Source organism: Lepidochelys olivacea (assembly GCF_965140295.1).
Source record: "Lepidochelys olivacea isolate rLepOli2 genome assembly, chromosome: 3".
Lineage (NCBI taxonomy): Eukaryota > Metazoa > Chordata > Testudines > Cheloniidae > Lepidochelys > Lepidochelys olivacea.
The window spans coordinates 102,256,358-102,282,131 of NC_140413.1; the positions used below are offsets into that span (position 1 = coordinate 102,256,358).

The 25,774-nt window shown below is 43.0% G+C and overlaps 1 protein-coding gene across 1 annotated transcript in view; it reads right to left on the reverse strand.

The window, feature by feature from the left end:
- Positions 1-22,208, reverse strand: part of LOC311518770 (MFS-type transporter SLC18B1-like) — a gene marked incomplete at both ends in the record, with an annotated part of 38,757 nt that extends 16,549 nt beyond the window's left edge. The window contains 7 exons of the mRNA XM_084624807.1: positions 2,653-2,789; positions 5,090-5,246; positions 7,558-7,705; positions 13,928-14,001; positions 18,501-18,596; positions 19,999-20,144; positions 22,157-22,208. Of these exons, the coding sequence (XP_084480933.1) occupies positions 2,653-2,789; positions 5,090-5,246; positions 7,558-7,705; positions 13,928-14,001; positions 18,501-18,596; positions 19,999-20,144; positions 22,157-22,208 (810 nt within the window). The remainder of the gene's footprint in view (positions 1-2,652; positions 2,790-5,089; positions 5,247-7,557; positions 7,706-13,927; positions 14,002-18,500; positions 18,597-19,998; positions 20,145-22,156) is intronic.
- Positions 22,209-25,774: the final 3,566 nt, after the last annotated feature.

Below are 25,774 nucleotides of genomic sequence, written 5' to 3' on the forward strand. Positions count from 1 at the left end.
GACAACCTGCCAACCTGAAGCATATTCTCACCAGCAATGACACACCGCACCATAGTAACTCTAATTCAGGAACCAATCCATGCAACAAACCTCGATGCCAACTCTGCCCACATATCTACACCAGCGACACCATCACAGGACCTAACCAGATCAGCCACACCATCACCGGTTCATTCACCTGCACGTCCACCAATGTAATATACGCCATCATGTGCCAGCAATGCCCCTCTGCTATGTACATCAGCCAAACGGGACAGTCCCTATGTAAAAGGATAAATGGACACAAATCAGATATTAGGAATGGCAATATACAAAAACCTGTAGGAGAACACTTCAATCTCCCTAGACACACAATAGCAGATTTAAAGATAGTCATCCTGCAGCAAAAAAAGCCTCAAGACCAGACTTCAAAGAGAAACTGCTGAGCTTCAGTTCATTTGCAAATTTGATACCGTCAGCTCAGGATTAAACAAAGACTGTGGATGGCTAGCCAACTACAAATGCAGTTTCTCCTCCCTTGGTGTTCACACCTCAACTGCTGGAAGAGGCCTCATCCTCTCTGATTGAGCAAACCTCGTTATCCCTAGCCTGATTCTTGCCTGCATATTTATACCTGCCTCTGGAAATTTTCACTACGTGCATCTGATGAAGTGGGTATTCACCCACAAAAGCTTATGCTCCAATATGTCTGTTAGTCTATAAGATGCCACAGGACTCTTTGCCGCTTTCACTAAATAAGGACACTACACCAGAGAAGAGGATCGTATCACAGACCAGACCTCCCTAATAGCCCAAGAGAGCTTGCTCCATTACAGAACAAACAAAAATTTTGATTGCATATACCCACTTGACAGTTACCACCCCACACCAGAGCCCGTATAGGGCATCATTAAACAATTACACACCATGCTCAATGGGAACTACATCCTGAAAAAAGTCTTTCCTGAACCCCCTCTTCTGGCCTTGAAGCAACTCCCTCCCCCCAACCTCACCAAGCTCCTCATCAGAAGCAAGCTTCCTGCAGACTAGGGCCCACCAACTCAAAATGGCACTAGACCCTGCCAGAACAGAAGGAATATCTCCACTGCTATAATGATAAATACTTCACCACAACACAGCTTTCAAGATCCAGTGGTCCTACACGTGCCTATCACAATGTGAGGTTTACTTCATCCAGTGCACTCAATGCCCCAACAATCAGACAATCACTATGCTGTCAAATAAACTCGCACAGAAAAGTGATAAGACAAAAACACCATATCACACATGGGTGAACACTTTTCACAAAATTATCACTCTGTATCTGACCTCTCAGTCCTCCTCCTCAAAGGAAACCTGTGCAACACTTTCAAAAGATGAGCCTTGAGCTTAAATTCATAATGTTGCTAGACACTACGATCAAGGTCTTAATAAAGATACTGGCTTTATTACAACAATCTGTAACCCACTAACCCCACTTTTTTTTTCTATGACTGGAGGGGTGTTAATGGGCCACTTTAGCATAAGAAATTAATACATATTGTAAGGGACCATTCAAGGTAAACAAGCAGTTCCACTTTGTATTTAGCTATGACACTCTGAATACCCTTCCCAGACCTGGAGAAGAGCTCTGTGTAACTCAAAAGCTTCTCTCTCTCACCAACAAAAGTTGGTCCCATAAAAGATCATCTTACCCACTTTGTCTCTGTAATATATAGAGAGATTCAGAACAGGGCATGGGAGGGAGAGGAAAGTGGTCTCAGTGATTCAACAAACAATAGAATAAGAAGTTAGAATATTGTAGAGTAGGCTTTGTTCGCTTGTCATTTGCCTTTCCCTAGTTTTATAGGCCAATGGCATGAACAATTCACAATTCTAGATTTGAAGAGCTCAGTCAATTCAAATATTCCAAGATTGCAGCTATTTCAATTAAAACCTCAAAATCTATAAATACTCTTCTTACCCAATCACATGCACACGAACCCCCTGCCACTCACACATGCATTATCTGTTCATCTTATCCAGAGACTTTAAATGAAAAAGAATCAGGAAAATTTTGCACTTGGCAAAGTTGCAATTAAGCTTGGTTTTCAAGTTTCCTGATGGGGAAATATAATGACGACATCATTAATACATACCTAATGATTTTGTTAGCAGGCACTTTATTTCAGCATGTCATACAAGCATACAAACAAGTTACATTATCCATCTTAATGGATAAGTGACAAGGCCGAGATAGCGTCTGCAGAACAGACTGTTGAAACAGTTTGTGTGGTTTTACAAGCAGAGGTGGAGCCAAAACAGCTTAGCCCCAAAATAAGATGCTTTTGCTTAGGACAATGTTCTGTCACAGTGACTTATCCCAAGGACAAAGCATTTACTCATTTTATCTGACAGACAGGGGTGCATGAAAGGGAGAGTTGCAGTCACAGTTTGAATACCTTAGGGAAGGAACTTGTGCAACTGGAAAAAAATTTAAAAGAGCACTGTGGAAATCAAATTACTCTGAATGGCAAGTCAACAATATACAGTATTAAGCTTGGCTAATGCTGATGACAAGCACGTTTCTTAAAAAATCCAATTTATTAGGACATCCATTTTAAAATATTTGAATTAAAGTAATCCATATTGCTGAAGTCATTAACCCATCTCTTGCACATTAAGATGACTCACCTTCTCTGAAACGAACAGTGACATAGTGGGATCCAGAAAGCCTAAACACGCACTTAGTGAAAGTCTAGTAAAACAGAGAAATAAAACTTTTGGCAGAGTAATGAGCATCCACAACGAGTCCTTGGTAGCGATTGCATCTGTTTAAAGAGAAGAAACGAAACTGTGTTCTTTTGGTAGCATGGGTTGTGTTTAATTTGATATGCTCATAACCCACTCTCTTGCTTCCAAGATTTGGTATTCTCCCACTCCCACTGCTTTAAAGATGGTCACCTCATACACAGCCTCCAAAATTGGAAGATAGACAAATTAACCGGGGGGGAGGGGGAGGGGAGGAAGAGAAAACAGAACTTAATTTTTTCTATTTAATGCCTTCATCTTAGATTAAAGTAATTGAGCTATTGCCTATTAAGTGAAGCAAAAATATTAAATACAGCCATTTCTCTACAGTACACCATCTGCCATTACATAAAATCAGACTAGATAATCTAATAATTCATTCTGGCCTTAAAAAGAAAAAATAACAAACACATTGTGCATCATAAAACCACATGTGGAAGTTCTCCCTTTTCAGGGTATTCCTAGTTCAGACATGTGCTACCAAAACAAAAAAGATTTTCAGTTGTCAAACCAAATTCATAAGTGTATTCATGCAGTTACCTGATCAGGCTTCCTGCACCTTGGATACGAACTCTAGACAAGACACATTTCAGGTGCCATTGTGATGTCTTTTCATTTCTAAGTTATGTTCCATTGCCCTGCTCCTGCGCACACTTCAATATGTGCATGATCTCGATGTGTGTACAATGAGACTGCTACTCATATGCGTCATCTACAAGATCAAAACCTATGACTATTGTATAATGACTTCCACATAGCAAAATTCCAAAGCTGCATAATTCAGAGTATTTATATCCAAGCTATACACATCTTTCAAAGACAGACAAATTGTTAACCAGCATATCCCATCTAGTGGTAGTAAGCAGGATACAGACTCATATGCATGTGTAAAAAAAAAAAAAAAAAAAAAAAAAAAAAGAACAGGAGTACTTGTGGCACCTTAGAGACTAACAAATTTATTTGGGCATAAGCTTTTGTGGGCTAAAGCCCACTTCATCGGATGCATAGAATGGAATATATAGTAAGAAGATATATACACACACACACATACAGAGAACATGAAAAGGTGGAAGTAGCCATACCTTAATTAATTAAGATGAGCTATTATCAGCAGGAGAAAAAAAGGAAAGCTTCAAAAACAGACTCCAATTAGAAACTGCTGAGCTTGAATTAATATGCAAACTAGATACTATTAACTTGGGTTTGACTAGAGACTGGGAGTGGCTGGGTCATTACACATATTGAATCTATTTCCCCATGTTAAGTAGCCTCACACCTTCTTGTCAACTGCCTAAATGGGCCATCTTGATTATTACTACACACTTTTTTTTCCTCCCCTGCTGATAATAGCTCATCTTAATTAATTAAGGTATGGCTACTTCCATCTTTTCATGTTCTCTGTATATGTGTGTGTGTATATAATCTTCTCACTATATGTTCTGTTCTATGCATCTGATGAAGTGGACTGTAGCCCACGAAAGCTTATGCTCAAATAAATTTGTTAGAACAGGAATACTTGTGGCACCTTAGAGACTTTTTGCGGATACAGACTAACACGGTTGCTACTCTGAAACGTGCGTATTATATATATGTGCTTTCTCTCCTGTGATTTATTATAGTTACTTACCATCCCCTCACTTGAAGCTTTATAGAAAGCCCACAAAGTGTTTAGCCATGCAGTTATTATCCTCCAAAGTTATCACGTCTCCAATGTTCCATTAGTTTTGTAGTCCAGCAATCTGGTGATGACTACCTTCTAATATTAGGCTGTTTATATTATATGGACCATTAACTTCTAGCTACCTTTTCTCCCCAGAATGCATCAGGGTTCAAAATACTGCATGCAGCTGAATTCTCTTGTATGTGTTAATTATATCTTGAATTGTGTGGAATACAATACATTGGAATCCCTTTGTCCTCGGTACTGTAAGCCTCCAACTAGCCTCAAAATGCTACTAAGCAAAGACAACTAATCATTTCCAGTCCCAAAGCCCAGAGACACATGTAGAAAAATCTCACTGCATTTCAATGCAACAGAGAAAGCTAGCATTTACAGGGATGGACAGAAAACATTTGGTTCATTCCAAGCCACATGCACCCATTATTTTTAGTTATGTTCAACAAGGACCTGATCCTGCACCATTAAAATCAGTTGCAATTTTGCATAAAAGACTTCTTATGCCTGATCCAGCTCCAGGAATCTCATACAGATAGTTATACACAAGAAGAATTAAAATATTTTACTAGAGTATGCATCTATCTATCCATCCATCTCAAATTTGAAATACTGAGCAAAGGAAGTGGGAGGAAAAGAGCCTACCGTATTTTGGTAAGAGGTACATGTTCAGAGGCACCAGGATCAGCACTACACATCCTAGCACTATGAAAGGGACTTCATAGCCAAAGGACTGATACAAAAAGCCACCTATAGGTGGGCCCAGCACCAGTCCAAGCCCTGTAAATGTTTCAAGACAGCCCTAAAGAGGAGGGAGAGAGAACAAACATCAATTTTTGGGTGCATCTGAATTCTTCAGCAACAGTCTGGAGACAAAAATCACTTCCTATGAGGAGCATTCAGTGTGATGAGTTGGTTAGATAGAAGTGAGGCTCTGTCATTGATCAAGAACTAGACCAAGTCACAACCATCAACAACCACCTTCACATGCAAGGACAGCAAAAGGAGTCTGAAAAGTTGTCTAGGTAAAGGAATCTGATCCTCTTATTACAGCACAGAGAGGACAGGACCAAGTATAGTTCTTACTTTTTTGGTATTAGCCACTCAAGTACTGCCTAACATACCTGGTTCCTGGGGCAAAATACCTCCATTGCTGTTCCATATACCCAGTACATCTGCAGGGATGCCAGCAATGAAGTGACTACATTTCCCAAATACAAAATTACATTAGAACCTGAAGGGGAGAACTTAGTAAGCATATTGCAATGAATTATCATTAAGTCACCTCTTTGGGGCTTGGGTGAAAGATGCCTTAAATTAAATAACTTTTCTACCTACATACAATTGGTCAAGTTCAGCCCCTGCATCTATCTAATGAAGTCCATCAAGTCACAAAATGGGTATGTTTGACCCACTAAGTCTGGTTTCTTTTATCAGATGCTACCTCAAAGAATAGGATGAAGGGGGCCTATGTGGACTTAGTCTCCATTAGTTACATCAGGGGTAGTCAACAGGCGGACCGCAGGCCAAACCCAGACCACCACATGCTTTTGAATGGACCCAAAAATCTATTTACTTATCATATGTTTTATAATTATTTTCTCTGGAGTCTGGACCGTGACCAAGAAATTTGGATTTTGACAAAAATAATTGACTACCCTTCAGTTACATCGTTGGATCAGCCTATACTTAAGCTAAGAAATGTTCCTGGGGGGAAAAAAAAAAAAGAAAAAAAAGGAGAGTCGTTAGCCATAATATCCACTGGGAAGTGATAGAACAGTGACAAGAAGACCCACATAAGGGCATGTCTAGACTAGAAAGATGTACTGCTTGCACTATATGGGTAATGCTTTCACCAGTATCATTATTCCCATGCAGGAAGGAGAAAAACTGCCCTGGTAGAAATCACCTTTACACTAGTATACCTGTGTCTACACAAAGGCTTTTGCCACTATGACTATTTTGGTTAAAAAAGGCCACCCATAATTAAAATATGGGTAAAACTTAAATGTATACCAGACTTGTGTCTCCACTTGGTCTCCTTTGAGTTAATTTGCTCACACCCCCCCAAAAAATTAGGATTACTTCTATCTAATTGAACAGCAGCACCAATTCCTACTCCAAGTCTCCAGCCATATCCATGTCTTAGATCCCTCCTCCCATTGCTACTGGTTTGCTGTCTTTAAAGCAAGGGCACAGGATTAGTATCATGCAGGGTTTGGTCAACACTCCCTCCCTTCTGTCTACTCCTAGTGAAGCCATCACCAATGCAGCTGGACACAACAGCATAGGGCACTTCGTAACAGTCCCACTTAGGGTGGCCAGACAGCAAGTGTGAAAAGTCAGGACAAGGGGTGGGAGGGTAATAGGAGTGTATATAAGAAAAAGGCCCAAAAATCAGGACTGTCCCTATAAAATCGGGACATCTGGTCACCCTAGAATGGAGGAACCTTTAGAAGAAAAAAAAATCCCAGATGTGATGGTTTAACTTCTCGCTGAAGCACCTGGTTAAAGCGGATTTGATCCTTAAGCAGAAAGCTGTAGGATAAGCCAGATCATTTTCCTTTGTTGTGTGATGTCATATGACATACGGAATTCAGTTTTCATGAAGACTAGATTAAGTGGTTGCATTTTTAAAAAGCTTTCAGATTGTACGTTGTCTGTCAGTATCCTACCCATGTTTCAAAGAAGGCTGGTAAATGGATCACAAAAAGAACATAATCAAAAATCCCTCCTCAACTAATCCTCAGAAAGACATGAAGGTTTTTTGTTTTTGTTTGTTTGTTTGTTTTTTTAAAAAAAACAACACTCCTGCATATGTTACTGAATGAGCTCAGTTTTACATCCTCATTCCTTCCATTGTTCCAGGACTTGCATAACTTTTATTGCAGTTGAATCATGATTATTCACCTAGGGATATATAGTTTTTTTTTTTAATTCAAATTAGAGATTTTTGTCAGGCTTTTTAAGTTTGAGGAGCTTATATTAGACACCTGACATGATCTGTAGGGTTACAGTGGCTGTCTGGTACGCACAATGCACAAAGATGTAGGAGAGTCATTAAAACACTTTTATTCTGGACGTTCGGCCATAATGTGTAGTTCTGTACATACCATTACTGTAGCTATGTTATTGGGAAAAGCCTTTGCAAGAATAGAAAATGAAGCTGTCACTGCTGTAGCAAAGCCCATGGCATCCATCGCTCTAACCAGAAAACACAAACCAATGAATACTGGCCCATCAGGTGCTCTGTCCAACAGACTGAAAGAACAAGGAAACAAAACAAAATGAAATAAAACAAACCAAAAAGATAATAGCTTTAAACAGTATGGTCTAGTGGTCAAAGCACAGGGCAAGTCACTTGCCCTTTGTCAAATGGGAATAACTCTTACCTATCCATCACAAAGAAAGAGCTTGAAACATTTAGACACCTAGCAGGCAATGCAGGCTCCCCCACCTCCAGAGTCCAAGGACAGTGTCCTGATGAGAAGCTCAGTTCCACTTTCACTCTCAGGTGCTGTGGAAGGTGCTGTCCCAGGACCTGCTTGGGTGCTCCAGCTTTTGCACGTATTTGATATATTAGAAGCTCCAGTATCTCTAGTGTATGTCTATACTGGATTGTAAATCCATGCTAAGACTCAGGTTTGAGCCCAGACCTCCTTTAGCATCCACACACAAATATTCTGACTTGGGTCAATAAGCTCTCAGACCCAGGTCCTAGGACATGGGTGGAAAATTAACACGAGATAATATATGGAAGAGTCAATTTTGGCTTATGCCCCAATGAAATGATTATTGGGGGTAGCGGCATGTAGCTGCTAAAGGCAAAACACATGCCAGCACCCTTGTGTCACCCCCCCACTCCCAGCCGCCACATTGAATTCAAAATGGATTCCGGGAAATGAAAACAAAAAGTTAAGCAGTTATGATGAAATTTTTTACTAAATATTCAGCCCCTCCCCTTGTGTCAAAGATGCTTTATGGAGATAAAGAGCCTTTTACTGATAGTACATAATGCCATACAAATCGGTACCATTGGACCATGCCAAGCTGGCTGTCCAATTACTCTCAGCTGTAATGGGGATGGGGGAGAATTTATAGCCCACAGGTGCCTTACTAACTGTCCAAAATGCACCTGGGGTTGTATCTACTCCAGGAGTCCTGTATTAGGAGTCCAGAAAGATGCCAGGAAAGGGGGGTGCTTTTCAGTCCCTTTTACTGAGCTATGATCCAAACAGGGGAGGGGTAAAAAGTTATTTAGGCTATGGATGCCCTATGAGGAATCCAGGCTGTCCTTGGTGTGTGTGAATAGTCTGTGGGTGCCATATAAGGAGTCCAAATTGATCTGGGGGGTCTGTATGTAACCATGGGGGCTGTAGTGTAAGCTTAAGCTGCACTGGGGTCAGTGCAGGACTGCAGGGAGCTTGCAGGGAGGCTTCACTATCTGCAAGAGAACTCAGCATCCTGTTGCTTTCCCCACAAGTTTTCCACACAATCCCATTTGCTGATGATTGCAAACTTTTCCCGGAGCACAGACTCCAAACGGGTGGTCACATTTCAGTGCAGGGCATGCTCATTAGGGCCTCCTCCGTAGGCCCTTCCACTAGTAGATGTACTGGCCAGGCACTATAAGTCTAAAATGATTAGAAAACCATAGGTAGTAAACCATGACAAGTGGTCGCCCTTCTTCCACCACAAGGGAAAAAATGGACTGGAATGTTAGAAATAATTTAAATTGATTTTGTAAATCAGACCTTATCATAATGTGATTGGGCTTTATTCTTAGAAAAAGTTGGTTCTTAGATACTGTTGAGAGTTGAGCAGAAACCAAAGTATCATTTTTGACCTTGACTTTTGCTACAGATGAAGTCAAACTTCTTTTTGAAATACTCAGACAATAATGTGTTCTTTCATTTGTCTTGCCAGCCCTTTCACCTCTGCAGGGCAGTCAGTCAACCAGGACCTTTTTAGGGGTCAGGGGAGGGGGCAGCCATATGCGGCTACAGAGATCAAGAAGGAAGCAGGAAAGAAGAATTGATAATCGACACCCTGGATAAACCAGGTCATCAGAAGCAATACCAATGGGATGAGGATGTATGCCAGGCTGACAGAGAGAGAGGCTGCAGCACATTAGAAGAGATTGGCAGTATAGTTTCTGGAGCCGAAGCAACACTTGAGGGAGAAAAATCACGTGCAGCAGAAAGGTTAGGGAAGCTGCTTGTGCTCAGGGCAGTGAGACTGAAGGTTCCAACCACAGTTACATCTGTACCTCCTGCTCCTGTCCCACACCCTGAGCCCCACCACGCTACTGTATCCTGCAGCCCCAGAACCCTTTGGACTATTCTGTGATCGGGTGGTACATGCTACAAGGCATGAACCCCAGTTGGAATGGGCACATGTGCCACATTCATTCTTCCAGTCCTGTGAAGCAGCCAGTGCATACATGACACACTAGAAAGGCCAAAGAGAACTGGGGTGGGAGGCACTCAGGATTGGTGAAACAGAGCTGGAGTTTTTTTCTCTTGGAGTGGACAGGATTATGAGTCAGTTAGCCACCTGTCTCAGCAAGAGAAAGACCAACTTAGTGGTGCTGAACTGGTACCAACTCCCTGTCTCACCACTTTGTTAGCCACCCAAACAATCTCTGGAGAAGCTGTGCCAGCCTTTACTGTACCCTGCAGGTTAACATTGTAATCCCCATGCTCCCTAGAAGAGTGTTCCCTGTAATATCTAGATCCTGTCACTAGACACTCGCAGAAATTACCAAGTTGGCTGTCTCCAAAGAGAGCGTACTCATCAGCCTGTTTTTCAGTTCAAGATTCACACTTTAAGTATAAAAGCACAGAGATAAATTTATAATAAATCCAAGAATAAGCTTATTGATTAAAGCCACAGGCATAAGTGAAACTGACTAAAATGGTGAAAGGAGAACTGGTTACAAATAAGTATAACACTTCTCAGAGACTAATCAAAACTTTTAACAGGTGGAAAGCTTTGCCTAAGCTAAGTTTCTTGCCTACAACAACCTCTCAGCATCACCAGCCTCAAGGCCAGGATCTAACTTTCATGGAAGCAAAAAGCACTGTCCATTTTGTTCCCTCAGTGATGGACAAAATGTTGTTTTATTTCCCCAAGACTCATTGTTTTGATCTCGGACACAAGACAACCTTCTGGGCTTTAAGCATCTAACATCATCTTATGCTGATTACTCATTTATGGTTAAGCTGATTGCTTCCCTCCCTCTCTCTGAACTTTACTCTTTTGTGTTTCTGGCTTCCCTATTTACTCTGCAACAACGCTTCTCTTATCTAAGCTAAAGATCCCTGTAGCACCCCAAAATACTGTGGGGTTTGCTCATCAAGCGGGTTACTACCAGAACAATTGTGACAAGAAAGTGGGGAAAGGGATGTGCTGAACCTGTGACATATGAGGGTGGCAGCTTGGAAGTGTTGCTGGACCCAGTCTGCCAAGTCCAGGGGCATATGAGGGTGGCAGCCCAGAAGTGCTGTTCGACCCAGCCTGCTCAGGCTTACTCTATTCCGGTGCAGTACCTGTGGCATACAAGGGTGGCAGCTTGAAAGTGCTGCTTGGCCCAGGCTATTGAGCCCAAGGACATATAAGGGCCAGCTTGAGAGTGCTGATTGACCCGGTCCACTCATACTTGCTCTGTTAATGTGTGCGCGCTCATCTGATTTGGGGGCTGGAGGAACCCAGTCCTGGGGAACCTACATCCTGCAGGACACCTCCACTGGGAGGGGACTTGCAGAAGGGAGGAATAGAGTGCCATATGAAAACAAGTGACACAAGCAGTACAATAGAATTACAGAACCCCTGCCCCCCACACCCCCAGAAGAGCAACCCTAATAAATGAGCATACCCCAAAGTAATGGGCAAATCTGGTAACAAAACAGCCCCAGTAGGATTTCAATCTGTCAAAGGCACACTGAACCACCATTCTACAGCTACTGAAGGTGTAATTAACCTTTTTTGCCAGGCCTTCTGAGATCAGGGTACTGTTTCATAAGCCATAAGGGGTATGTGGAATTCCCTAGAACAACAGTAAGGACAGTTACTCTATTTTTGACCATCTCATTTGGTGGGAATAGTGTCCCAGCCTGTCCATGAAGGTAAAGTCCTGTTCTGCAGAAAACCTTGGCACCATGTACTTTGCTGGAACAGCCCACATTAGCACCCATGAATTAGCCTCCGTGGTCAACCAGGGCCTCCATAATGACTGAGTTGTATCACTTGTAGTTTATGCACTCATGCTCCTTGGGGAGAGCAGATTAAGGACACTGGAGTCCCATCCATGCCCCAGTGCAGTTTGGAAAGCCCACTCTCTCAAAATTATTTCAGGGACTTCGTTTATGCCCATTAACCTTTAGGTAAATCTCAGTTCCAGTTACCATGCAAACATCCACCAGCACAGCTCCCACCATTGACTTGCCAACACCAAACTGGTTAGCCATGGATCTGTAGCAGTCAGGGGCAGCCTTCTTTCAGATGGCTATAGCAACCTTGCTCTTGACCAGCCTGGCCTCCCTCACATGTGTCCTGATGCTGAAGTGTCAGGGCAAGCTGATGACAAAGCTCCAGAAACATCTGCTTCTTCATGTGAAAGTTCTGGAGCCACTGCTGGGCATCCCAGGTCCACATGATCTGATCCCATTAGTCGTTCTCATGGCCCTGCTCCAGAAGCACCAGTCAACACATGGGGAAAATCTGCAGTTATAGCAAGAATCATGAACAGCACCCACCATCTGGAGTCTGCTACATCTGTATTCCTTTCTGAGAAGTGCCTCCAGTAGGACCAAAAAATCACTATTAAAATAACCACCAGCGTCTCATAGACACTCTACTGTTTCCTGAAATGGGAGGGAAAGTGCAAGCTAGACAAGTTCTTCCAACAGTGCTTCACCCATGGTTATGGCTCTGGTTCTTGGGGGGGGGGGGGTGTAGACCCAAAGATGACTCAGCTGGATGCGTTGGCAGGCTGAGACAACTTCCAGTTGAGTGCTGTAGGATGGACAGTCAAGTTTCCCCACAATACACAGTGAAACAAGGCCTAGAATGGCTACAGCTAGAGGCTACACTAGGAAGCCTGGAATATGCCCCAAGAATAAGGTTTGACTGGGGTCAGCATAGCACAGTATGCGTCAGCATGCGTCAGCATGCGTCAGCATGATTGCGAGACCCAGGTCCAGAAATGATAAACTCAGGTTCCCTATGCAGTGTGGATGCAAAACAAAGATACCAAGTCTGCAGACTCAGATTCCACAGACCCACGATGACAATGCACTGTAGACATACCTCTAGCAGGACCGGCTCTAGGCACCGGCAAAGCAAGCACGTGCTTGGGGCGGCACATTTCCAGGGGCGGCGTTCCAGTCATCCATTTTTTCGGGGCAGTTGCGCCATTTAGACGAGGCGAGGGCACCGCGCTCCTGGCCGCAGCGGGAAGGGGAAGCCCCAGCCCTGGGATGCTGAGCTGCCAGGGCCCTGCCGCTACCTGGGGAGGAGAGAGCGAGTCCTGCCGGGGAGCCGGGGCTGCATCACCTCATCTGCGCACTGGCTGCTGCGCTGCCTTGTGCCTCCCCTTATATCGGGGCTTCTCTGCGCAGCCAGGCAGGGGAGGGGGGAAGCCCCTGCAGGCGCTGGGAGAAGGTGACGTCACTCCCTCCGCTTCCAGCGCTGCCTGCAAGCCCCAGCCCCACCTGAGCTTGGGGCAGCAAATTTTTTGCTTGGGGTGGCAAAAAAACAACAAACAAACAAAACACACCCGTAGAGCCGGCCCTGATCCCCAGTGCCTGAACAGGAAAAGGAGAGTTCTACCGGCTGCTGGGAAGGGGAGGGAAACAGTCTCTAGCCCTCCTCCAACTCCCCTGCCCCGCTTTGGGGGCAGAGGGCCAGCACAGCATCCTTCTTCCCTGTGAAGAACTCCAGTGCCTTCCTCCGTTACTCCTCGTAGTTTTGACAAGCAACATCCCCACAAAGCTGAACTTGATTTCACAGCTGCCCAATGGGGAATAGACACTTTTTAAAAATAAAGCCTACACATTGCACAAGTTGGTGCCTTAACCCCTACAATGGCAAACAGGCAAAGTTTCCAATTTCCAAATGCATTTAAAACAATTGAAAAATCCCCTCCTTTTGTAAGCTAGATTTTGTATGCACTTATTACCATACTTACTTGAGGTTTTTCCAATACCTAAACAGCAAATTGCATTTATGGCACCTTCCAGACAAGGGTCTCAGTCCTAAACAAGCCTTATAGCCCTAGGAGTTAGGTAAGTATTATTCCCACTTTACAGAAGAGGAAAACTAAGAAAGAGAAGTTAAGTATTCAGCCCAATGTCAGAAACAGAACTGAAGTCTTTTGACTCCTATCCCTGAGTTTTAACAGTAAGACCATCTATTTTTCGTAGAATTAACAACACAATGCAAATTTCACACTACAAATAAGATGCAAGAAAACACACTCACCCAAACAGAATTGTAACACATCCTGAGACAAACATCCCAGCTACAAACATGAATTTGGCTCCAATTTGTACAAGCTGCAATTGGTGAAGAATAAATATTACATTTTAATTATCTCCAGTCCATTTTTATCAAGGAAATTTGGGGAGTTTTGTTATGAAATAAAAACCACTGTGTGTACATTCTAGAAAAAGATCACTGACTCCCCCCACATTTAACTTGTAACCAAACCATTTAGAGTATTTTTAGGTTAAGTGATTTAACCTACTTTTTCTCCCCAACAGTAAGTCACTGGTAGAGCTAACACTCTCACAGCCATTTGCTGTAGCCTCTATACAGTGGCAGAATGCCCCAGCATTCTTATGCCAATTTGATGGAGTGACTCAATACATCCAGCATTGCCTATAGTAGGCAGTAATGGTGCTATTAAGGTAAGTGATGGAAACGGCCATTTTCGTCAGCTCCTCCTTTGCTCATCTAACAGACTAGAAGCTAATCCAAGACAACAGGGTATGCAGTGCAGGGCATATAAGCTCCAGAAGGCAGTAAACACAGGATCTGTGGAAGACTAATTATTCAGGGAAAAGATCATTCTGTCATAGAAGCCAATTTTAAAAGAAACTAGTGACCATCTCTGAGGTAGGGAACGCACCTCACTTCTCCCCATTTTCAGAAATGCCAGAGGCAAGACAGCATGGCCTGCTTTCACTACAGTCTCTACCAGCTAGGAAATGGATGGCTGAGGGCATAGCCTATGGCCAGGTCACCTTCAACAATATAACCCTGTGGGACTTCTAATTGCATTCTAACCCTCCCTTAGCATGAGCAGATATTTCAGTTTCTTTGGATTGTTTGGGTCTAGAGAACCAGTTCCTGTACTGCAGCCTGTTTTCCTGAAGCCAGTGGTTTGTCCTGCTTTCAGTGAAACCCTGAGATGTCTGATCACTGATATAGGCTACTCACTTGTCTCTTCCATTAGTAATGAATTGTGCATTTCACACAGCAGCACCCCCAGTGGAGGCCTCTCAGCTGCTCCACAGCCCCCACTCACTTACCTTGCAGTTGAGAAGTCACATGCACTCCTAAATATTGTCAAGATACATAAAGACTACAACTCCAATCAAAGCTACCTGTGGGGCAACCTCGTGGCTCAGCAAGAGGAATATTTTCAGCCTTTGTGAAAGCACTTGGAGAAGTGTAACTTATGTGGGGGGAGGTAGCAGAAGAGAGAGACGGATGTAGACTGATGGAAAGGAGCGAGAAAGAAGGTAAACTTAGAACTGGTCAGGAGGTGGGTAGAAGAAAATGAATGCAATAATGTAAATATATTAGCAGTGCTGAGAAAACAACCAGATGCCTCTTTTTCCTCCTCTACATTACCGGTCTATCAGGGGTGAAAGTAAAATTGAACTCCTACTGGTACGGTATCGCCCCAGAAGGGGTGGAGGCCTCAGGCAGAAGGGGTGGGGCTGGAGGTCAGCATCCCCCAGCCAGCCCATCTGCACTGCCTGGCTCACGCCACCCGGGGCTCCAGCAGTGATTTAAAAGGGTCCAGGGTGGCAGCCGGAGCCCCAGGCCCTTTTAACTCGCCGGCCCCAGGGCAGCTGCTCCTTTCACTCCCCGTTGGCAGCCCGGGGAGGGGCAAAAGGGGCAACGACATTAAAATGCTGTTGCGGCAGCACTTAAGTAGACCCTTTAAAGCGCTGTCGTGGCAAAGTCAGCTGTACAGACCGGTACTGGTGGCCACTTTTACAGCAACCCATACTGCCTTACTTTCACCCCTGTGGTCTGTTGTAAGGGCTTTTATTCTTTTTCTTGTAGATTGAAGGGACTTTACATTGGAAACACTAGAGGTCTAATGACACTTTTATTGAAAAGATTTTCAAGTACTATCCCCCTATTCCCCCCCCCACACACACACACACCGTCCACCCTCCCCCCCCCCCCCAAAAAAAAGGAAGGGGCAAAAGATAACACACTCTTAACACTAAAAAAAGTGTAGTTAGGGCCTTAAAGCAGCCTGTACACTAAACTTAAGAACTATATTTGATAGCCATATTTAAGGTAAGAACCTAGAAGACATTTTCCAGCTTTAAAATGTTTTCTTGCATGGTTTAGCTCCATGCCCACTGACTGGCCAGACTGTAATCACTACAGTGAGGGGGTGGGGGTGGGAGGAGTGTCAATTTTGAAAGAGACTAACAAGGGGTTTCTCAAATCTTTGAGTACTAGTCACGAAGAGAGGCAAAATTGAAATTAAAAGAAGATACTTCAAAAAAAAAAAAAAAGTGGACAGGAGAACTTTTTTTGATTACAGCATATTCTGGCCACAGTTTTGACTAGGGCAGTTAACTCACAAATGAATTGCGATTAATCACACTTTTAAACTGCACTGTTAAACAGAAGACTAATTGAAATTTATTAACTATTTTGGAATTTTTTTTGTATTATAGTCTGTGTTGTAATTGAAATCTAAGTGTATATTATTTTTTATTACAAATATTTGCACTGTAAAAATGATAAACAAAAGAAATAGTATTTTTAATTCACCTCATACCAGTACTGTAGTGCAATCTCTTTACCCTGAAAGTGCAACTTACAAATGTAGATTTTTTTTGTTACATATCTGCACTCAAAGACAAAGTCCACTCAGTCCTAATTCTTGTTCAGCCAGTTGCTCAGACAAACAAGCCTGTATACATTTTCAGGAAATAATGCTGCCCTCTTCTTATTTACAATGTCACCAGAAAGTGAGAACAAGCATTTGCATGGAACTCTTGTAGCCGGGTATTGCAAGGAATTTACATGCTATATATGCTAAACATTCATATGCCCCTTCATGCTTCAGCCACCATTCCAAAGGACATACTTCCATGCTGATGACGCTTGGAAAAAAAAAAAAGCGTTTATTAAATTTGTGACTGAACTCCTTGAGAGAGGATTGTATGCCCCCTGCTCTGTTTTACCCACGTTCTGACATATTTCATGTTATAGCAGTCTCTGATGATGACCCGGCACATGTTGTTCTTTTTAAGGAAACTTTCACTACAGATTTCACAAAATGCAAAAGGTACCAATGTGAGATTTCTAAATATAGCTACAGAACTCCACCCAAGGTTTAAGAACCTGAAGTGCCTTCCAAAATCTGAGCAGGATGGGGTGTGGACCATGCTTTCAGAAGTCTTAGAAGAGCAACATTCCAATGCAGAAACTACAGAACCTGAACCACCAAAAAAGAAAATCAACCTTCTGCTGATGCCATCTAACTCAGATAACAAAAATGAAAATGTGTTGGTCCGCACTGCTTTGGATTGTTATCAAGCAGAACCCGTCATCAGCATGGAAGCATATCTTCTGGAATGGTGGTTGAAGCATAAAGTGACACATGAATCTTTACTGAATCTGGCACGTAAATATCTTGCGATGCTGGCTACAATAGTGCCGTGAGAACACTTGTTCTCACTTTCAGGTGACACTGTAAGCAAGAAGCAGGAAGCGTTATCTCCTGCAAACGTAAACAAACTTGTTTGTCTGAGTGATTGGCTGAACAAGAAGCAGGGCTGAGTGGACTTGCAAGCTCTAAAATTTTACATTGTTTTGTTTTTGTATGCATTTGTTTTGTACATAATTCTACATTTGTAAGTTCAACTTTCATGATAAAGAGTTTGCACTACAGTACTTGTATTAGGTGAATTGAAAAATACTAATTTCTATCTTATGGTGCAAATACTTGTAATCAGAAATAAATATTAAGTGAGCACTGTACACTTAGTATTCTGTGTTGTAATTGAAATCAATTTGAAAATGTAGAAAAATCTAAAAATATTTAAATAAAGTATTCTATTGTTGAACAGTGCAATTAATTGTGCTATTAATCATGATTTATTTTTTTAATCGCTTGACAGTCCTAGTTTTGACCTCTTCTCCTGGGAGGTCTGTCTCAGAGAACAAAGCACACAAACTATTGCTTCTAACCCAGCTGGCTGAATGTGCCGTCAGAGAGAAAGCTGCCTTCTTTTTTTAAAAAAAAAAAGAAAAAAACAGCAGCTTCTCTACTGTAGAGACTGTAGAGTGCTTGCTGATGGTCAGCAGAGTAACTTAGTCTCATGCTGCTGGATGTCTTCCTAATTTCTAGCTGAATTTACAGGTGTCCAGACTCTTCATTGAAAGGAAGAGCGCAGATGTCTGTAAAAGCAATTGGAAAATAGGAAGACAACATAAATATGTTTACTAGAGTATGGAGTGAGTCTCAGAGTGCCCATAATTAGTTTTTCCTGACCACTAAACACCCGGGAATGGGTGACAGCGAATGGATTACTTGATGATTACCTGTTCTGTTCATTTCCTCTGAAGCACCTGGCATTGACCACTGTTGAAAGACAGGATACTGGGCTAGATGGACCTTTGGGCTGACCCAGTATGGCCATTATTATGTTTACATATCTTTTCACTTGCTTAAAAGAGCAAACATATATGTCAGCAGTCACAAATTGGTTTATCTGGACCAGACTCTGAGTAAGGTTGTTAGGTCCTATTCCATAAGGAAGTCAGTACTGAAAACTGTAGAAATACTTACATAATTGCCTACTATTAAAGAAGTCAAGAAATTAGATAAAGCAAAGCATCCAAAAATCAGTCCAACGACTGTGTCACTGGCACCCTTTTTCTCTGCCTGTAAAAGGAAACACCATGACAGCCAGACTTATAAGATGGACCAAAAAAAAAAAAAAAAAAAAAGAGAGACCTCAGTACACAAAGAAAAATGTTAGCATTAAGTAAAATACTTTTAATCAAGTCTTTCATCTTCATCCTTCTTACATTGTACCTGCCAGTATGGTCATAAAACATTTTCTCTTTTAAAGAATGGGAGATTCAGCAGTAACTCGACAACAATTTAAAATTGCACCACAATTCAGTATTTCTATAGTCAGGAGCAGAAGCAGCATCTATTCCACGTGGAAGCAGGTGTGAAGGAAGGAAATTCTAAGTTGCTTTGTTGCACTACAGGTCAGCTAATTGGACCTTACTCAGGGACAGAACGCATTCCCTAAGTCTGTACACAGGTGGAACCTGGTGTGCACAGACCTCATCCCCCCTGCAAGGAAGTGGCAAATGAAGGAATCTGCGGTCTCCACAGCCTGGTTCCTGTACCCCCACATCCTGGGCTGCCACAGAGGACACCCTGAAAATTTTGGATCCATGCAGAGGAAGGGTGTGGAGTGGGCAGGGGGAAAGATGACAACATCTCCCCACTGGCCTCATAGAAATTACCTGGGAAGAGGTAATACGTTCTGTAACTGTACTTTTCCTTTCCGCTAGAACTACGCTGCCAGGGGGGAAAGAACCAGAGTGACTCCAGCACTGGAACAGAGGTACAAGGCCTCTGCGCAGAGAGCACTGGCCTCTCAGATCCTGGTGGCTATGCAGCCTCTGGGGGCAAGCTTTGAAGATCACTCCATCAGGCAGGTGAGTGGAACACTGAAATGCTCCAGGAGAAAACCCTTGTAGCCCTCTCTTGTAGGCATTGCCCCAAGGCCTGCCTCTCTCTCTCTCTCTCTGAGCAATTGCTTACTCTGATGTGTCATGGGGCTCTACATGCATTTATTTATTTTTCTCAGCTTGCACATTAAGTTTGCTCAGTTTAATATGACAATAAAGGTGGTTTTCCTATCTGCCAGCCAGGCAAATTTTAGCCTGGGAAAGACTGAGGGGGAAGTCATAAGTGGATGGGGGAGGGGAGGGAAGAGTGATATCCAGAGGATAAGGCATTGGAATGGGAGTCAGAAGACCTGGGTTTTATTCCTGGTTTTCCTACTGACCTGCTATGTGAGGCAGGGCAAATCACTTCACCTCTCTACGATTTAGCTGCCTCAGTTAAAATAGGCTGCAAGTGCTTTGGGACAGGAACTGTCTCTTACAGCGCCTGGCACAATAGGGGCTTGGGCTCACATGTAGCCCTAGTGGTGATGCTGCAATATAAATGATCTAATTATTTAAAGTAGAAGTAACTTAAAAAGATCTACAAAATATGCAAGTAATTTGAATAATAGTTTGCAGAGCTGTATATTGTTTACCTCTCTTGGAAAAAAGGGCCCCAGGATTGAATAGCAAATCATCGAACTGAAGTTCAAACAAGCTGTTGCTGCCATCGTGAAGAGCTGATCTCTGGTAAACCTGCTTGACTCTTCACTGGGAACTTCTGGTCTGCCATTTTCTAAAACTACAAATATTTGTATTAGGCTCTGATAAACTGGGACACAATTTCAAGCTGTCTGTTTACAAGAGATGTGCCCTCCAGGAATTTGGAATTAGTAACCTAAACCCATGGGTCAGGAAAAGGTAATTGATGTTCTGCCATTAAGAGCCCTAAAACCCACCATTTCTGAATATATTACTGCACCGTTTTACAAGGCAGTGTCTACACTGCACAGCTTACAAGCCTTGGTGCAGCTGTAAGGTAAGCAGTGTAGCCACTCTTCTTGACAAAATAAAACCACCCCACAACGAGGTGTTTTTTTCCCACACCCCTGAGAGTAGGGTGACCAGACAGCAAATGTGAAAAATCAGGACAGGGGAGATGTGTGCGGGGGGTGGGGGTGGGGTGTAATAGAAGCCTATATAAGAAAAAGACCCAAAAAATCGGGACATGTGGTCACCCTACCTGAGGGACAATAGTTTTAATGAGAAAAGCGCAGTGTAGACATAGCTTAAGTGAAACCCTTCCCACAACTCTGCAAGCTGACCTGTATAGCCTCTTGCACCCAGGGTCCCCTTAACTTCTGAGAGTCTCCCAGTCTCTTTCTGCACTGAGCAGCTTGCAGCATCAATTATATATATATAAAAAAATCTTGCCACTGTGACTCACACATAGCTCCACTGAAGTTAAGTGGATTACTTGTGGGAGTGAGAACTTCCCATCTGAGTAGTGGCTGCCTGATCAGACCCCAGGGCACCTTTAAGTGAACTGTCAACTTCTAGCATATAAAGTTGCAGTAGTTTGTCTGCACAGTATTAATGTGCTATAAAAAGGTCTATACCTCATCCCTCACATACACTTTGTTTCTGGGTCTCTGGGCTGTAAAACAATCAGCTTACAAATAAAGATGTAAGAAACATTTAAGATACAAAAAGAACAGGAGTATTTGTGGCACCTTAGAGACTAACGTTTATTTGAGCATAAGCTTTTGTGGGCTACAGCTCACTTCATCAGATGCCTAGAATGGAAGATATTTATACATACAGAGAACATGAAAAGGTGGAAGGAGCCATACCAACTGTAAGAGGCTAATTAATTAAGAGGAGCTATTATCAGCAGGGAAAAAAAAAACTTTTGAAGTGATAATCAAGATAGCCCATTTGTGAGGATTTCCCCATGTTAAGTATCCTCACACCTTCCTGACAACTGTCTGAAATGGGCCATCTTGATCATCACTTCGAAAGTTTTTTTCACCTGCTGATAATAGCGCCTCTTAATTAATTAGCCTCTTACAGGTTTCAGAGTAACAGCCGTGTTAGTCTGTATTCGCAAAAAGAAAAGGAGGACTTGTGGCACCTTAGAGACTAACCAATTTATTTGAGCATAAGTTTTCGTGAGCTTATGCTCAAATAAACTGGTTAGTCACTAAGGTGCCACAAGTACTCCTTTCCTCTTACAGTTGGTATGGGTACTTCCACCTTTTCATGTTCTTTATATATATATATATATATATATATATATATATATATAATCTTCTTACTATATGTTCCATTCAATGCATGTGATGAAGTGAGCTGTAGCCCATGAAAGCTTATGCTCCAACAAAGTTGTTAGTCTCTAAGGTGCCACAAGTACTCCTGTTCTTTGCCAGCTCTTTGTATCCATCAAAGAAGGTTTGCAATAGATAGTATTTAAATTTACTACTTTCTTTCTCTCCACTCCGCCATCCGTATATTTTAAGCGTTCCTGATATTCTGCACTCCAGAGTGAGGTTGAGGCCAGAAGAGAGTTCCCAGAAAAACAAAGATACCCTTTTGCTCTTTTTCCAAGGTATTTTAAGACAGTTATTTAACAGGTTTGGCTTCAGGCCCCACTAGTAAGGCTTTTCGGTATTTGTCTAGGGTCAAAGAGTTTTTAAATAGCCAGCAAGAAACTTTCGAGTTCGTCCCTTCATAGCCTTTATAAACAGACAAAAAGCTCCTGCGAAGCTTCAGCTACCCTTTACACAAAGTCAAAAAGCCAATTGAACACATTACCCAAGAACAGAAGATGAAATGGGTCAATTTCAACAGTGGCAGATGGAAACATGCACGGCAGTATGTGCCAGACAGCGATCTTCGTAGTTCTGAGTTCTTCTGATGTGCAGAGTTTAGTTACAAAAACAACCAAAGGACTGGGGGGGGGGGGGAGTGCAGACAAAACGCGTCCACTGCCCTCAAAGTTGCAGTTACTCAGAAAAAATCAGGTCCCACCTTAAGGAAACGCAAACCACTAACCTCAACAAAAGAAGTCAGCCGGGTTTCAGAAGCGTTCAGACAATGCTTGGGTAGCCACCCAGTTTCTGCGAGGGGGGACCCACAACCCAAAAGGTTAAAGAGAGCAGGATCTGAAAGAAACAAGTTCTCCTACACTCACCTGGGGTTTGCAAAGTCTCCTGCGTCTCTGCTTCCCAACTGCCCATAGCGAGGGGTCATGGATATCGCAGCCCAATGTAGCTTCCCCAGAGTACCAACGTCCCTCTGAGAGTCTACCCCGGTTTTGCACAGGGAAGAGATCCTGACCGCAGCGAAGAACAGATTTAGGACAGTAGCTTCAGATGTTAGTGAGCATGCTTAGCCCACCCTAAACCCGCTCATTAGCCGCACGGGGGGAGCGGCTGACACAGCTGTTCCCTCCTAGTTTTTCACTGACAAGACACAGGCTGCTTCACCATATTTGCTTAATCCGCCAGTCAGCGGCTTTAGGACATATTGGTCCTTTTTCTACCCTGAGAATTTGTGAAGGGTGACAAAGAACAGCTGCGAATTTATCGTCACAGCAAAACAGGGACATTACACCTGAGCACTGGAATCACATCCATGGAAATGTTCTGTGGTTATTCTGACAGGTTTCAGAGTAGCAGCAGCGTTAGCCTATAGCCCCAAAAAGAAAAGGAGGACTTGTGGCACCTTAGAGTCCACTCCTTTTCTTTTTGGTTATTCTGTCATTCAGTGTTCCAAGCGCAAGACAAACTTGTGAGAGCCACACAGGGGTGTGTGTGTGTGTGTGTACTATGTGCAGCATGGAGCAAAGTAAGAGTGAGCATTACCTAACATTTAGGACAAAGACTATAATGATCATCTAGTCTGCCTTCCTGCATAATACAGGCCACAGAACCTTATCCAGTAATTGCTACATCAAGACCATAACTTCTGTTGGAGCTATGTTTTAGAAAGACATCCAGTTTTCATACAAAGGCTCTGAGTGATGGAGAATTCACCGCATCCCTAGATAATTGTTCCAATGATTAATTACCCTCACTGTTAAAAAGTTGCACCCTGTCTTGCTTCCTGTTCCAGTCATTGGCTCTCATTAGGATGGTACACCTACAGGAGCTGTCTATAACTCAAGCTTCAGCCATTCATGATGCCAAAAAGAGCTGCCATTTCCAGTAGAATGTGTCGATCTTTATTTGCTTATGCTTTGATCAGCAGTGAAATAGTTGACATTGAGATTTACATCATCATCATTAGGGTCAACATCCCCTGGAGATGAACAGGAGCAATTCATAGTTTTCTGGGCTAAGGTTCAGGCAGAAGCTTAGGATTTTTCTTCCATTCTCCCAAAGATTTCCAGGTGTATATTTTTTGAAGCAGATCTAACTTATTCTGCTCCCGTGAAGACACAAATAGGGCAGCAGCTCAGCTGTCCCCCTGTGCAGGAACAATGGAGGTGAGGAACAATTTTGAAAGACATCCCAAGAAGACAGGAATCTGGGCATGGTGGGTGGGTATGGCTGGATGCTGGATGTTACCTGTTTTAGGTTTTCAATAAAAAAACCCACCGAGTTATCTAATGTGTATTTCTGACCTGCTGAAATTTAGTGGTTTCAGCCTAGGTCAGTTCTCTTTCAACTCAAAAGGAAACTTCTATAGGATGCAAATTGAAAACTTTAAATTTCACAAAGCTTCAAGAAAGTCTTATTTTTTCCTCTTACTTGTTCATTTGAGTTTTTGTGTACTTTTTATGTTATTGACATTCATTGCACATTGTGATAGACACTTTTCATGTACGGGGTGGGCCACCTATGCCCACCCTCATGGCCAGAAGTGATACTGCAGATACACCTCACCCTACATTGTCCTACTGGGGTGTCAACAAGTGTGCTTGCTCAGATCAGGGCAATGAGAAACCAAGCACACTAATTAACATAAGTATGTCTCCCTTTTAATTAAGCTCCATGAAAGGAGCAGTTGGAAATCACTTTAAAGGCCCTTACCTCAGGACTAAGGTTCAGAACTCCCAAATCTTAAAAGTCCAAAACAAAAGTCTCGCTGTTGTCAGTCTCTCTGAGCTACAGAGAAAGAGTGAGAGTTCTTACATGCTCTTCCTTCCAAGCTGGCAGCAATCTCAGATAATGGGGCTAAAAGGAGACTTTGTCCTACCCACAACTGCTCTGGATGGGATGGCATAAGAGTCTGTGTGTGTGGAGACTGCTGCAGAAGTCACTGTGAACAGATCAGTGGATCTATGTGGTGCTATCAGCTGATGTTATAAACTTTATTCCTGCGGTGCTTGGGGGGCGGGGTTGTGTCCCCAGGCCAAAAGTACATGTAGGTGTAGCTGGGGAAGCTGACTTGGGATCGGCACGCAGAGGGAGGATGAAGAGACCAGCAATAGGAGTACATGTTCAAACGGAAAGAGAGCTTGCTTTGAAGCTCCCTGCTGTTGGGGAGCAGCTGCCAGAAGGAGCTTTGGCTATGGAGGAGTGGATTAGGTCCCCTTACTCTTGCAGATGGTTTGCAGGGCATGCCCTCCATTTTCAGTTCTGCATGGGGTTTAGAGGAGGGGCAGGGATACAGTGGAACTTTAACACAGTCAGGCTGTATCAGAAATGTAGAGGTAAAGGGCAGTTTAGCAACCACACATGTGACTTCCTCTTCCCCTGTGAGTGGAGATGGGGGTAGTACTGGGATCTCCTCTGTTGTAGGAGCTCCATTTGCTTTACTCCACTCGGGATTATTAAGGGTATGAGTGGACGAGAAGGAAAAGTGGTCCAAACAAGGCATTTTTTTAGAATCTGAAGTGGTGGTTTTTTTGTTTTGCTTAACCATGGGGATCCCAGCAACACAAAGGGAAAAATCGGGGCTGAAGAGAGAACATGAAAGCCTGTTGGGAGTTAGCAACTGAGGAATGGTGACAATAAGGAAGGATCTGAGGTATCTGTTTCCAGCAATGGGTCCTCTTAGGGGCCACCTAGGAAGAATCCTAGCAGCAGTCACAGCTGGCAGGACTGATCTTCTGGGCGAGATTCCTCATAATGGAAGAATTATTTTAGGATGCCTCAGCAGAGATAGGTGATTTGACTGCTGTATACAGGGGATGGGGACAAATGTCCAACTAGCAATGTTGTTGTTGGGACTCTGGTTAAAATAGTTAGGATTGCACAGCTGAAAGCTGTGATATGTTTGCCAGGCAGCAGAGAATTCTGCTTCAGCTTTTACTCTTATATTCTAGTGGATTTTTCTGGGAGCAGTTTGGAATGAGGAAGGGGACTAGGGATTGAGAGTAACTGTTTTGTTACCCCAACCTTGATTAAACCTGTAACTACTTTCTTCCACAATTAAAATATCCATGAAGCAGATCTTCTGATCTGGGTTCCATGTTACGTTAAA